Source organism: Cylas formicarius, unplaced genomic scaffold, assembly GCF_029955315.1.
Source record: "Cylas formicarius isolate icCylForm1 unplaced genomic scaffold, icCylForm1.1 PGA_scaffold_7__23_contigs__length_41026272, whole genome shotgun sequence".
Classification (NCBI taxonomy): domain Eukaryota; kingdom Metazoa; phylum Arthropoda; class Insecta; order Coleoptera; family Brentidae; genus Cylas; species Cylas formicarius.
The window spans coordinates 15,740,879-15,755,426 of NW_026844352.1; the positions used below are offsets into that span (position 1 = coordinate 15,740,879).

Sequence of the window (14,548 nt, forward strand, 5' to 3'; positions counted from 1 at the left end):
AAAACCGCTTGCAGGTGAAATTAAAAAAAAAATCCATATCCATTCTCGCAAACATGGCGAACTGGGACTGAATTAATTGATTTTTTTTAATCCGTCCATTTGCCCATGCATGGTGACTCTTAATTTGTGCCTTCCAAAGTATCGCTGTCATAAATAGTAAACTTTTTAATTGATGTAAAATATCACAATACACACTTTGCTAAGCCAATAATTTAATGGATAAATAAAATCAAATTTGCCAATTTTAGAAAAGTTTTATTCATATGGCAAATACAACTGCAATATTTTTCTAACAGCTATTTTACAAATAAAAATTTGTAAAAATATCGTAAGTAATAACAATACACTTCGACGTAATAATAAATACAACAAATTTACACTAATTGAATGCTACCTATAATAGAAAAAGGATACAAATATAGTAAAATACACGAGAATTATCACAAATAAAATTTATATAAAATGTAATTTGTTCACAGAGGAGCAATGGCGCGGAAGCTTGTACAAAAATTTAGACTTTTTGATGAGATCAAAAATTGACAAGCAGTCTTGGACTCGTATTCTAATGGGAGTAGAAAGACGCAATGTGGCAGAAGGTAAAAAACTTGTTCCCCAGGAATATTGTAAGATGATATGCACATACAAAAGTTTTATTATACATTTGACACGAGACGCGTATACTTGTTTCAAAACTAGCATTGTACTGTTTTATAAACGTGACTAACCCAAATTTTATTTCGCAATTATACTGCCTAGTTGGGATAGTCAAGTCCCTATATTGCTCTTGAATTGTTTTGTCAATAATTTATAAAATAATTATAAGATATCTTATTCTAGAGGAAATAAGGTAATCTTCAAATCATTTAAAACAATACAAAAATATCCTCAGGATATCAAAAAGTAACAAGCGCATTTGCAACTATATATGCGGCATTCAGGCTTGGCTATATGAGAGTAAGTAGTCGCGCGGGTCAAGTAGAAAAAAGTAAATATTTTAAGTACACATACTAACGGAGTATATTCCATGCCGGGTGAAGCATATACAGCCGACTGTCCTGAGATCAAGGATTGATGCTGATGTTTGGTGCAAAACCCATTCGCTTTTCGGGAAAAAAAAAATTAAAAACTGTAGGTATTTGATTTTTTCATGCTTCAACGAATGTCCAAGTTTTGGATACTTGCCCTCATTGAAAAGTCCTTCTCGACTGTGACGATGAACAAAACTTTGGTCAGTTGCCATAATTTTGTAACCAATTCTCGTTCTCGTTTCGTCTCACCACAGTATTTAACGTAATCACGAATTTTGTCGTCGTCTATTATTTAACTTATCTCGTTCTTCCTTTTTTTTACAATGCAGCGTCCCGCACTGTATTCTTCCATGTTGGATTGTTTTTCTTCTTATAGGCCGCAGAATATTAGTGAAATTATGAATATCTCACCAATCCGAGGTCATACCAAAACAAACGGATTTTGTAAAATCGTTGTTTTTTTTTTAGATTCTTTTGCACCAAACACCTGAACGTAAAAACGAAGCTTATTTTAGAAGTGAGTCTCGGGCGGTTCGTCGATGTATTTACAAGTGAAGGGATTTAGAAACCACGAACAAAATGACTTTTCGTGTTTGTGTTTGCACTTGCTTCTGCGATGTATATGGGACGTCCTGCTCAGTTCGGAGTCTATACTAGAGCTCTCGCTATCCCGGACCACGCTATCGTAGCCGCTTTCCGCGCGCCTCGATATCGCTGCGGGACTGTGTTTAGACGTTCTCGGGGTCGACTCGTGGCCACTGTCGTAACCCTCGTTTTTTTGGGTGCCCGTTTCTAAGCTAAGGATGACCCTGTGTATTCGTTCTATGGAAGGAAGACTGTTAGGGGGCGCTACAGGCTGAGAAGTGATTAAATTCGTTGATTCGCATACTACCTTTTCGAGAGACGCGGCCCCGTTGCCCGGTACTCGAGTGCTCTCTTGTAAATTCGGATTCGATGCGCCGTCCGGGTGCCTCAAAAATGCCAGATTAGCGTCTTTTTTGTGGCAGTGCCTTTGGAAGCGACCCCTGAAGCTCGTCAAGTCTTGCGAACTGGCCGACAGGTATGGGTTTTCGTACCAGTTCTGAGCGGTCGACGGTCGGCTCATGCTCACTTTGCAATTCTCGCAGAATTTCTCGCGTACGTAAGCCGGCTCGCTGTATATGCTGCTGTTATCGTGGCCATCACCTCTGCCGCCGTAAAGCATGTCATTTAGCGTTAACGATTCGCATCTGGTCAACATCCGCTGGTTGTGCTTCTGCTGTTGATACGTCTCGGAGTTCGCCACATTCGCTTTCGCTAGCCTGTGGGTGTAGAGTTCGTGCAGGCGAGCCAACTGATCGAATTTACGCCTGGTGGTGTCGTCGAGGTTGCCGTTTTGTGGGACGGGATTGTCCGGGTCTTCGTAGTCGTCATACCCGTACCTGTCGTACCTATGCCTCGGCAGTATCCTCTCCAAGTCCGTATAGACCGACATCGAGTCGGTAAACGTCGACACCACCGTTAAATTCTCCTGGCTCAGTATCCTCAGGGGATGGTCCAAGGGGTTCTCCTGATCCACCTCGGGGAGGGGGTTCTCGGCGTATCCCATACAAAGCGCAATATCCTCTTCGGTCACCTGCAGGCAGGAGTCTTGGGTAGGCACGGGTTCCAGGGGCACTTCTACTTCGATTATCTCTAAGAGGTCCTCGTCGTCCTGGTAATTGTTGCCTTGGTAGCTGTTGTATTCAGCGTTGGACATCATCCTCTCTTTGAGAAGCATATCCAAACTCTCCAATGAAACTTCCCTGCTGCTTAACGGCTGAATCAACGGCAACGCCGGAGGAATCTCCGGCTCGTCCTCCTCTTCCTCCGCTTCTTCTGGCGTTGAACACTCCGCCACGCTGTCACTGTTTTTGCTAGCCAATTTTAACCCAGTTCTAATCACGGATTCCTCGACGACTTCCGACTTTTTCGAGTTCAGCGGCCTCACGACCTCTTCATCGTCCTCGTAACTCTTGAACTGAGTCAGCTCCTTGGGCGCCTCTTTGACGTGCTTGTGCACGTGCTTGGTCTTCTGGATCTGCGACGTTTGGTGCTCGACCCATTTGCGGATCATGTTCTTTTTGTGACTATCCATGTAGCCGTACGCTACCGCTTGGCCCTCAGCTTGCATCGGACCGTCCACCCAGGTTTCTCGTTTTTTAATGTGGCAGGGTTCCTTCATCAGGTGTCTGGCTTCTGCCACTTTCGATTTCGATATTCTCGGACCATCGATCCATTGCTCGTCGCTTCCTCCGCTTGCAGGGGGATGTTTGAGGGCATCGGGTTTCGGTTTCGCGGACGGAATTTTGCCGGGAGACGATTTGGGAGAGGCCGCGTGGGCCGGGGAAGTTTTACTACTTTGGCACGGTTTTGCGCTGGAAGATGACCTGTACGATTGCGATTTGTCGTCGCCCTTCAGTGCGGGTCTCGGGGGCCGTTGCTCAGCCGATGAACCTTAAATAAAAAGAATGCGTAGGTTCATGGTTAATTCACCATATGAGTGATAAAGTGGCATGGGTCACGGGCAGCTCTCCAACATGTGGGACCCATTATTAGACTATTTAAGTAAGTTCGTGATTGACTATCATTAGTATTTTGTTTATTTACTACGTTATAACTACAAAGCGGTACCGAAAAGAGCAGAAGAAGATCTTTTGTCTTGGTGATTAATGAATAATACCAAAAATGAGGCAAGGCAAAAATATAGGTGGTTGCATATGCCAATAATTGGTGGACATAGCAAGAAACATGATAAGTTATACAGGGCTTAGGACTGTCTATGGATAGCACAATCCCAAGTAGGTATTGCGTCGTTAAACATTACAAGATTCCAATACAGCCTAGAGAAAATTCGAAAAAATGACCCAACAATAAGGACAGATATAATCTGGTATACAGACGGCTCAAATATGAACCCAGAACGAAAGCAAAAATTTCTTTTTCCATAACTTAGCAGCAGTGTTTTAAGCTGAGATTACCGCAATAGACGATTGTGCGAGAGAAACACAAACGAAAAAGATTCGTAATAAGACAGTTAAACGGCAATAAAAGCTATGCAATCCAGTAAAATAGCATCCAAATTAATTCTGGATTGTCATAAGGTATTAAACTAGATAGCAAGTCGGAATAAAGTTACGCTGTCATGGGTACCACGGCACGAAGGCCTCCAAGGTAACAAAAGCGCCGACGAAGTAGCACGTGAAGGCTCGTCAAGCCTATGGGAGCGGACGAAAACACTGATGATGTCAGTGTGAAGGCCTATAGAGAGTGTGTTTCCATCTGATGGACGTAACCAAACGCAATGAACTACACCAACGAGCCACTATCGAATTTATGGAGTTTGATCAGAGGAACATGGACAAGACTCTATAGCTATGAAGAGAGTTACAGTGACGGATAGACAGATTGCTGGCTCGCACAATCTGAATCTGAATCTGAAGAAAACAAAAGTATAATCAGCGCTCGCCACGTTTTCATGGAAGACCTGTCAATGGGTATTAAGTGACCTTCATTAAAAGGGAAGAGACTAATAGTCGTTTATATTGGAAACAAAGAGGTATTTTTAAAAGGTTTACTAACCATTTAGTGGTGCCATATGCCATACTTTGATGAAATAATAAAATATCTTCTGCCTGATTCAGTAGTAGTTATGGATAACGCAAGCTATCATTCACGACTTATAGAGAAGACGTCAACTTCATCTTGCAGAAAACAAATCGTCAAGTGATTAACAACTAGCAATTTGAATTTCCTAATAAATTGATAAAGCAAGATGTACCAAAACATGGTTTTATGAAATTCACTGTGTAACATAGCTGCGTTATGAACTGTAACTATAACTAAATCCTTTAGAACTCATGGGCGCAATTGAAATGATTTTTAGCAAGACACTGCACGATATTCAAAATGAAAATCCTTAAGGTACTGTTTGATTAAGCCAATGAGGAAGTGACACTAGAGAACTGGCGAAAAGCAGAACAGTATGTGATGTCACGAAGAGGATAAGACTGTCCAAATATAATTTCCGTATAAAGTTTTACCAAAAAGGGTACCCAATATTTATTTACATAATACTTCATTTTTATTCTGCAAAAATCAAAATTGATGCCAAACAATGAAAGTGATCCGAGTGTTCTTTTGGGTCACTCTGTAGCCCCTTTGCATGCCTAATGGCGGTTTATCCCTCTACACTGTTCTATAATAGACTATAGCGAAGACATATTTTTATCTGTCTTTTCTGTAGGGTTGCTTGATATAGATAATGTATGTGCTCAAACAATATTGGAACCATTAACATTTGTAAAAACCTTTAACGTGTGGTTTCATTTCTAATTCTAATCTTTTATAAAGCAATAATTGAATAGTACAGTATTGATGATCATGAACTTTGTTAAATAGTCTATAATAATTAAAAATCTTATAATAATTGAAACAACCATACAAACTGAATGGCAAATAGGTTTGATTGGGTGTTAAACTGCGACAAGCCTATGTCACACTAACAGAGCCTATAGACCATAGCGAAAGTAAAAAAAGCTGAGGGTGCAAGCCTCTATTGGTATTGGGCACATACCTAGTTTGAGTTTCTACGCAAGCCAAATTAATTTCAGTTTTATATCTATGAATGGACCAACCCCAAGGAGCCGGTAAATTTTACCTTCAGTCTATTGTTGCTAAGTTGTATCTTCTCTGTCTCTTGTCTATCAACTCAACAACAGAATAACAAATACTATACTTATATATATTATACAGTATAACCATTTTGTTGTAGATAGCTATATAATTTATTTGTTCGTTTCGTTTAAGATACGATATTGTTATGGCAAATTTCTTCCTTACATTGAAAACAATACGGACCAGATATCAAAAGTTCCTAAGAAATATAATGTTAATGTTAGAAGGTTTTTGTTTCAACTAAAATGATTTGGCTTTTCACTATATTATCAGCTATATATTCAGGTGCCACACCACTGAGAAAACCCAACAATATATTTTTTTAAGTATAATTTTGGTTAAAGCAAGGCTTAACAATCCATTCATTTTTTTGCTTATTTTAGAAATGTTAGTAATTTGCACATAGCTATCAGATAACTGGCCCGACTACGGTAAAAATCGTAATCATTTTCTGCGCATGCCTCTACATTTTCCTCCATTTTATTTTTAAACAGCGATTTCCACACACTTAACGTCTTCTGAAAACATTTAACAAGATCTTAGGCATAGTTTGAGAAAATACTGTCGTAAAAATGCCGCATTCAAACTTAATGACGGCCATGTTGGTTGTTGAATACCGCAACGCCATTGTTTAAAAACGAGAGTTTGATTCTCGCGCATGCGCATATTGAATGGACCTTCTTACAAAAAAATATTGTTGCTTCATAACTTTCTGTATTATCTGCATAAGCAGGGTCGATTGCAATGTAATTTTTTAAAAACCAATCTAATAATTTCGTTTTAATTTAAGAGTTTTGTGTTCCCAATAAATTCTACAATCGCTTCCATCAAATGTCAGATACTAGTTATTTTTACTACAGGATCTGCCAAACTAATGTATTATTTTCTGTATGATATACGAGGGTCACTTGAAAAGTTTTCGACCTCATGAACATTCGGAATGTCCAAAAACTGTAACTACCGACGATAATATAAGTTCATCAATTGGTGTTAAACAACCGTCTAATTAAACAGAGAGGTAGCAGAAGTTATTAAACTCCCGAAGAACGTGTTTGTCACATGAGAAAATTGTTCTGCTCTGTTAGCGCAGTTTAGGCACCATTAATCCCATCAATTACTGTAGATAAAACTTGAGTACACCATTATACATTCGAATCAAAAATACAATCAAAACAGTGGACTGTGAAGTGGGAACCGACTCAAAAATAAAAACTGTTTTTTTGGCTGGGAAAGTGATGGCGACTTCTTAATCGCTTACCTTCAAAAAGGAAAAAACCATTACTTGACAAGCTGAGAACAGAAATTGTAGAAAAATGGCCACATTTGCAAAAGAAATCCTGTTTCATCAAGACAAGTCATACCTCAGCGATTGCCATGGCGAATATTCACCAATTTCGGTTTGAACTGCTTGACCACCCGCTTTACTCACCAGATCTAGCCCCAATCGACTTCTTTTTGTTTCCTTATCTCAAAACTGCGCTTGGAGGACAAAGATTTTCGCAATCTTCGTGAAAAATAATTTTGCGGAGAAAAATGCTGGGTACTATTTGGATGGGTTAGAGAGATGGGAACATTGCCGAGAGAAGTGTATAAAGTGAGAAAAATGTAATAAAAATTTGAGAAAAAGTGTCTTGTATCATTGTTGGGTCGAAAACTTTTCAAATAACTGCGAAAATTCTACCCACCTCTCAATGCTTTGCTCATCGAGCACCTGTTGTCCCCGGAGTTCAAACTAGGAATATATACGGGCGGATGTTCGCCGTCGGTGGCGTCATCCGTCCTACCGACGTAGATGACCGTGTCCGCCGATAAATCGCTGCTGGACGGATCTGGTTCGCTGCTGGTGCCCGTGGTTCTGGCGGCTTCCTCTCCGGATGATCCTCCGGATCCGTTTCCGGTGCCCGTCGACACGAATTTAATTTTTCTACGTCTCATTCGGTGTATCCTTGAAGCTAGCTGCACGGTCGTCAACGTTTCCGCATAGTTCTGCGCGAAAGGCGACACGTGGACGATCATGGCCGCGTGACACGTTAGCGAACTGAGGCAGTCTTTCAGCAGGTGTGTCAGTTTGTGTTCTTTGTACGGAAGATGCTTCTGGCCGTTGAAGATGGCGAGCAGGATATTACCGACGCCGGACAGGGGCATGCCGCCGCTCGCTTTGCCACGTTCTGAGTTGCCCAAGTCGATAAGGTGGAGTCGGCTACGACCACCCGCCACTGAAATAAGGATAACCAAAGTTTGATATCGATTTAGTTTGAAGCCCTACCACATGGTGTCGAAAGTAGCAGAATCGAATGAAGTAGGGTCCGGATCAGAAATCAGTGGGCAACTATTCGAGCGAGGAAATTCCACGCACGCACTTCGCGATAAGGTGAACGGGAAGTGATTCGTAACAGTTTATCACAAGTGACGAAGTGGAGTGCCGTGGTAAAAAAATTCTTTTATAAACGGGCAAAACTACGTGAATTCAAAGCAAGAAGCAAAATCTTTCCACACGAATTGTAACAAATATTAAAAAATTGTCCGTAAATAGAACCAACATTATTCAATTTTTTGAAAACATGAAGGAAGCATTAGATGACTTTGATAATAAAAACTTATAAAGTCACTACGAAACTAACATCGCTGATGATCCTAGTGCAAACTTCTGTAGGGTAGAACGAGTACAAAACCATTGTCGATCCTGCGTCAGCATGGTGATAATGCAGCCGGAGATCTCCTGCTCCTATAGTAGTGCATAAAAGCTCAAATTTTTATGAAAACTGGTGTACTGGAGGCACAGCAGTTCCGGATTCGACATAAACCTTTTTGAGCAATGATTTTTTAAATCCCTTTGACCTCACCTAATAGCTCCACAGGTCATAAAAGCAGCCGTAGAAAATAATATTTATATGTGTCCTTTTCCAGCCAACGCTACACATTTGATGCAGCCCCTAGATGTGGCTGTATTTGCACCCTTTTTAAGAGGAAGTGGTGAGAAATATTGGAAAAATGGAGAAAGGAGAGCAGATAATGTGGGAGCTTCCCAGCCTTACTTTCACTTCCGTGGAACAAAGTTTCAGAGACTGTAGAGGCGAAGTTATAAAACAGATGACCCCAGATAATCCCAGACAACAGCAACGAAGAATTGCCTTGTTTGTTCAGCAGCCAGCCAGGGCTACCAGAAATAACATCAAAAGAGATCGCAGGCAAAGCCAAGAAACCTAATATGCGTCCTCCTATTTGAATGTGCTAAATGCCGCATGGAACAATACACCGATAACAGCGATGAGGATAGAATCTCTAACCCTGAAACTGAGATCGAAAAGGTTGGAAAATTAAAAAAGTTTAAATTCAAGTTTTAATTTTTTTTGTTTATGCCAAAAGTTTATTTAGTTTTTAAGTTAAGAAATGTTCTCTTAGTTCCTATACATACCAAAGAATTTTTTGTTACGGTTTTAGACATTGTTTTATTTTAATAGATATGTAAAACGTAGATTAGGATGTTTTCTTGAGTTTTTTGTTTAATTTTAAAACCGTAAGATAATTAAAACGTTATATAATTATAATGCCCAATATAAAGTGTTTTAAAAAAACGTTTTCAGCAAAAAAACCTATTTTCCTTGACCAAGATAAAGAAAAATATTGAAATGAATGGTTTTTAATTCTGCGCCCATTACCGGGGCTTCTGTGATTCTGCGTTGCTTTAAAATGGGTTTTATATCGAAACTAACGTTTGTGTCCAAGTAACCCCGGACGCCGGGTAACTTTGACATTTTTAGATTTTATTTTTTTTCTATTCTTTTTAGAGCAATTTGGAGTGCAGCAATCGATTCACCAGATTTGTTATAATCTAATTTATTTAGGTAAGGTTAATAAATAACGACGTGATATTCAAAAAGTTTCTAAAAACGTGTTAAAGTAACCCCGTTTGACGACATTTAATTTTCTTTAAATTGAATTTTTGAGAAATTTGGGTAGGGGATAGTTTTTGAGATCGAATAAGCCAATATAATAATCTCCGATACGTGATATCCTAAGTATTTTACATATTTGATTATTCTAATATTAATTATTAAATCAGCCGTTAATTGGAAAATATTAGGACTTTGATCATCCAATTTTGCATTTTCTCGCACTGTTTTTATTGATCAATATCCCAATTTTTTATATATTTTGTTGACACTTGGTCTCTATAATTCTCTATAAGGGGGGTCCTGTGGCCTATTAATCCTCAGAATTTCTCAATGCACGCCTATGGTCTTGGTTACTTTGTTTAAAGAACTTCTTACTTGGCTCCATTTTTTATATATTTAACAATTAGTTAGTTTTAGTTCATGAATATTAATTACTATCTAGTACTAAATTATTATTTTGACTTAAAAAGTTTATTCAAGAAGTTTTTTATTTAAATTAGTCTCAACGTAAATCTAAAGTTGCAACTCAAAAACCTGTTCAAATTGACCTCCATTGTAATGGCATAATTGTTAATTGTAATATTATGGGGAGAGCGCGTACATTTCTTAATTCTCTGTGAGCGGCGTTCCGCAGATCTTCCGTTCTATGATGCTAATTTTTGTAAATTTGATTTTGATAAGTCAGGAGACCTGGGTGGGAGTTGCTCTGACTGTCGCCAAAACACTAATTTCTTAAGCCTATCGAATATTCTTTTATTGCTTCGTCATGGTTCTGGATATCTACATAATAATGTAAAAGTTACATAAAAGTAAATCATGCTTTAATATCCATTATACCTGTATGAATACAGTTCAGATGCTTTATCCATATTTCCCGACAAAGCACAAAAGAACACACATTGTCATATTAAATTAAATTAAATTGCCAAAGCAATATTCAGTATTTTCTGTACCATTGATAATATACAAGGCGTTTTTTGGTTTCGGTCACAGCTAATTTTTTAAAATAATAAATAAACAGGGTGTCCCATTTAAAAATACACAACATAATTAAAAAAATAAAAAAAATCTTTTTAATTTTAAGTTTTTTATTCAGGTTTTAGGTTAGAATAAAAATATCGTGAAGCAGTGTTCACTGCATTGTTGAGCCGTTGTTTGATTATCTGCCGATGCAAAAAGATCATATCATATCATTTATTCCTTTTTGAGTTTTGACGGCTCAGTCAGAAAACACCATTGGTCGTCATGAATCAAAATCCTTTGAACCTTATTGTTGATTATTTTCAGTATGAGCATCGAATGAAAATTTAATTTTGTCTTTAAAACACTTCGATACGCATAGTTGTAAATTATTTGTATTCACATTAATTAAGTAGAAACCAGCCCACTAATTTTTTTGTATCTAATGATATTTATCTCTTAATGCATTGCTTGAGATTTTATTCTTTTATTTGGACACGATATGTATTATGAAAAAATTACAGAAAAAAAATGTTTTAAAGTAAATCATAAAATTAAAAAAAAAATTCTTGTCATTGCATAAGCCTTTCCTTAAATTTATTTAAGAACAATGGACCCAATGATGGAGGTAGACTAATTCAATCCCCTCCACTCATTAAAAAACAAACAAAAACATGCACAAATTGTATTTTTTAAATCATAATACTTCAATACTAGTTTACTGGTCTATTTAGTTTCGTTTTTAAGATAAAAAATAAAACTTGATTTTCGTTATTTTGTTTTAAAGAATATATCTATCACCGTATTAAGTTTTCGCATTTGTTTTGTAACACCCTGTATATAAGTCAATTTTGAAGAAACTGTGTTTTGAAAATTAAGATGACTACCCCGCAAATAGTTTTTTAAAAAAAGTTTTTTAAATCAGAATTTCTTAAAGTACTCTCCCTAATATTAAGTTTTCCTTGTATTAAAAAACATAAAACTGTACGCGGTAGTGATACAAGAGTAACAACGAAAACAAATGAAAGTGGAATACAGCATAAGAAATGATGAAAGGTTGTTCAAAAGTAGACATACTAAAAAACACAGGTATAACAACGGAATTAAACGTTTTAATATATACGAGAAAGTAAAGGAAATAAAAGGGAAAAATACACGCAGAACGCATAAACGAGAAGTGAGAGTCAGATTTTATCCAAGCCATGCTGTTATCATGGTGCCTAAAACCTAAGTGAAGAAGAAAAACTCTCCCCAGTTTTAAGGGGATCAAATTTGGTGGCAAATTTCCAGTTGATTTCTGGTTCATAACTTTATTGTAAGCTTACAAAAGGCGAAGCCTATTCTTGCGACCACTCACACTTACTCTGCCTATGTAGAAATTACAAAAAAAACAGGAATTTTAACAAGCGAGGTTATCAACGTAAATATTAAAGTGAAATATGGCTCTCAGTCCATCGATAAATAGGCCAAGGTTATTATTTAGGAAGGCAATTCTATTTTTTTGAGTGAATCCATTTGCTATACACTTATTTGAATTTAATTTAAGATTACTTTGAGAGGCATAGGTTCAATGTCCCCAATGTCACACGAGTGAAGTAACTGAGTATCGTCTGTAAGCGCTCAGACCGGTCATATCCGCTCTGAACACATCTGGTGTGTAATACAGAAAAAGTATTCGACCATCCTCACTACCCTGTTTTTGAGTGCGATCGAAACCATAGTAACCGAAGCAGGCACAAAGAAATTTGTGGTCTAGGGTATCGAACGCCTTGGAGAAGTCCAACAATACTAAAGCCACTGACAGTCCATTGTCTAGGATAACGAACGCCTTGGAGAAGTCCAACACTACTAAAGCCACTGGCAGTTCATTGTCAAGTACCGATATAATTAATTGAACTATAGTGAATATTGGTCAGGGTTCAAGTAGTACTGTGGTTTTTGCGAACCCTGACTGCAAATCGGATATAACATTATTAGATAGAGAGTACTTGAATAACTGAGGCTGAATAACCCTTTCCAGTACCTCAAATCACTGATCAATTTCTTCTTTAATTGTCTGATGCTGATTTGAGATCTTACGAGGCCAAAAGTTTGAGCCCCATTTTGTTTAATAGGTTTTGCTAAAGCTACAATTTAAAAAAGATTATTAGATGCCGGCCGTATTGGGATAATTCGTTCAAACTCCCTGCCAGCTCATTGCCGACAAATGCCGGTGGAACAGCAGACGGTTGGTGCCTGAGGCCGCTGCAGTAGAGAGCGCTAAAGATTAGAAGCGGAGCGTAGAAAAAATCATCGAGATAACGCGCAAAGTTTTTAAACGGAACGAAAGGACGTATGCGATACTCTTGTGGAAAATGGGACGATAAGAAAACTCAATTATCATAAATTCGAGCCGTAGCAGCCGGCGCTAAAGCAGTGATCAAAGAACTTTCCTTACGCCGGCCCGGGGAATGAATAATGTATTATGCATAAGTTTCTTTCAGACGCACAAAAGAATAGCTGGGCCGAATATATATATATATATATATATATATATATATATATATATATATATATATATATATATATATATATATATATATATATATTATAAGTGAGATTTTGGCGAAACGTCTGCAGGTTTCCAGTCGGAGTTCAACAAGCGAACGGATGATATCCCGGAATATATATATATATATATATATATATATATATATATATATATATATATATATATATATATATATATATATATATATATATATATATATATATATATATATATATATATATATATATATATGCATCCGACTGGAATCCTGCATCCGATTGGAATCCTGCATCCGATTGGAATCCTGCATCCGATTGGAATCCTGCATCCGATTGGAATCCTGCATCCGATTGGAATCCTGCATCCGATTGGGATCCTGCATCCGATTGGAATCCTGCATCGGATTGGAATCCTGCATCCGATTGGAATCCTGCATCCGATTGGAATCCTGCATCCGATTGGAATCCTGCATCCGAATGGAATCCTGCAGACGTTTCGCCAAAATCTCACTTGGCATCTTCAATGTTCGCGCTCCGAAAACACTTCGAACACTCACAGTGTGCGTAGGTTTTGTGTAAACAGAATGACCCATCTTTAGGTCTGATTTTCTATTGATAAGAATATCTAAGAATTGGAGATTATTATTACCTTCTAGTTTAGTAAACACTTAGGTTAGAGTGTATAGCGTATGGAGGGTATATAAGTTTAAGAATCTCGTAAAATTAAAAATCTCTAATCCCGACATTGTAATTCTAACAGGAGGTAAAGAAAATGCTACGGTGCTCATTATTTCCAATATATTGAAATCCGAGAATCTGAAACCATCTCATTCTCATTTTAATTGAAAATGCGGGTCTGGGACATATTTTGCTTAAAACGGTCAAATTTTTGAACAAACGTCGGGATCAGCTATGGGTTCATCGCGAATATATTTATTCCAGAAGAAAACCCTCGACATCTTCAATATAAAACCAAAATTATGGAAAGGCTACGATGATGATACTTTTGTTATTTTTTCTCATCCCTCCGAGATTTTTAAGATGCCCCGATAAGAAAAAATCCTAACTATCTAAATCTGGGGACCTAGGGGGCCATGGTTATTCCCTTATTCCCTTACTTCAACTTCAAAGTGAGCAGGCACGCCAGCTTGAACCACATTCTGTTCCTAATTCAAAAATGGTAGGTACTTCTAGCACTACTGGCAACTCCTCTTCTAAAAGCCGGAGACAATTATGGCCATTTAGCCTTTCTCGTAGGAAAAAGGGTCCGATTAAGTAATTTCCAACAATTCCAAACATTTATCTAAAAATGTTGTTTGACTTGATGTTTAAATTCTACAATTGTATGGGAGTTTTAATCGACCCAAATGTGATTATTGTGGAAATTTATGATTGCATTTTTGGAAAAGTTAGCTTCATCTGTAAATAATATTTCTTGGT

General features: G+C 37.7%; 2 protein-coding genes across 8 annotated transcripts in view; one reads left to right on the forward strand and one right to left on the reverse strand.

The window, feature by feature from the left end:
* The window catches only part of LOC132705357 (monocarboxylate transporter 13-like), a 51,987-nt gene that overhangs the window by 3,915 nt on the left and 33,524 nt on the right, over positions 1–14,548 (forward strand). For 3 of the 7 annotated variants that reach the window (XM_060675901.1, XM_060675902.1, XM_060675900.1), the window contains exon 7: positions 480–596. In XM_060675901.1, coding sequence (XP_060531884.1) covers positions 480–596 — 117 coding nt within the window. Of the gene's footprint in view, positions 1–479; positions 726–9,511; positions 9,615–14,548 lie in introns of those variants that run through there. The other 4 variants (XM_060675897.1, XM_060675898.1, XM_060675904.1 and 1 more) reach the window with 2 other exon arrangements.
* LOC132705356 (kinesin-like protein CG14535) overlaps positions 1,540–14,548 on the reverse strand; it is a 577,250-nt gene continuing 564,241 nt past the window's right edge. Inside the window, 2 exon segments of the mRNA XM_060675896.1 lie at positions 1,540–3,503; positions 7,409–7,939. Coding sequence (XP_060531879.1) covers positions 1,540–3,503; positions 7,409–7,939 — 2,495 coding nt within the window.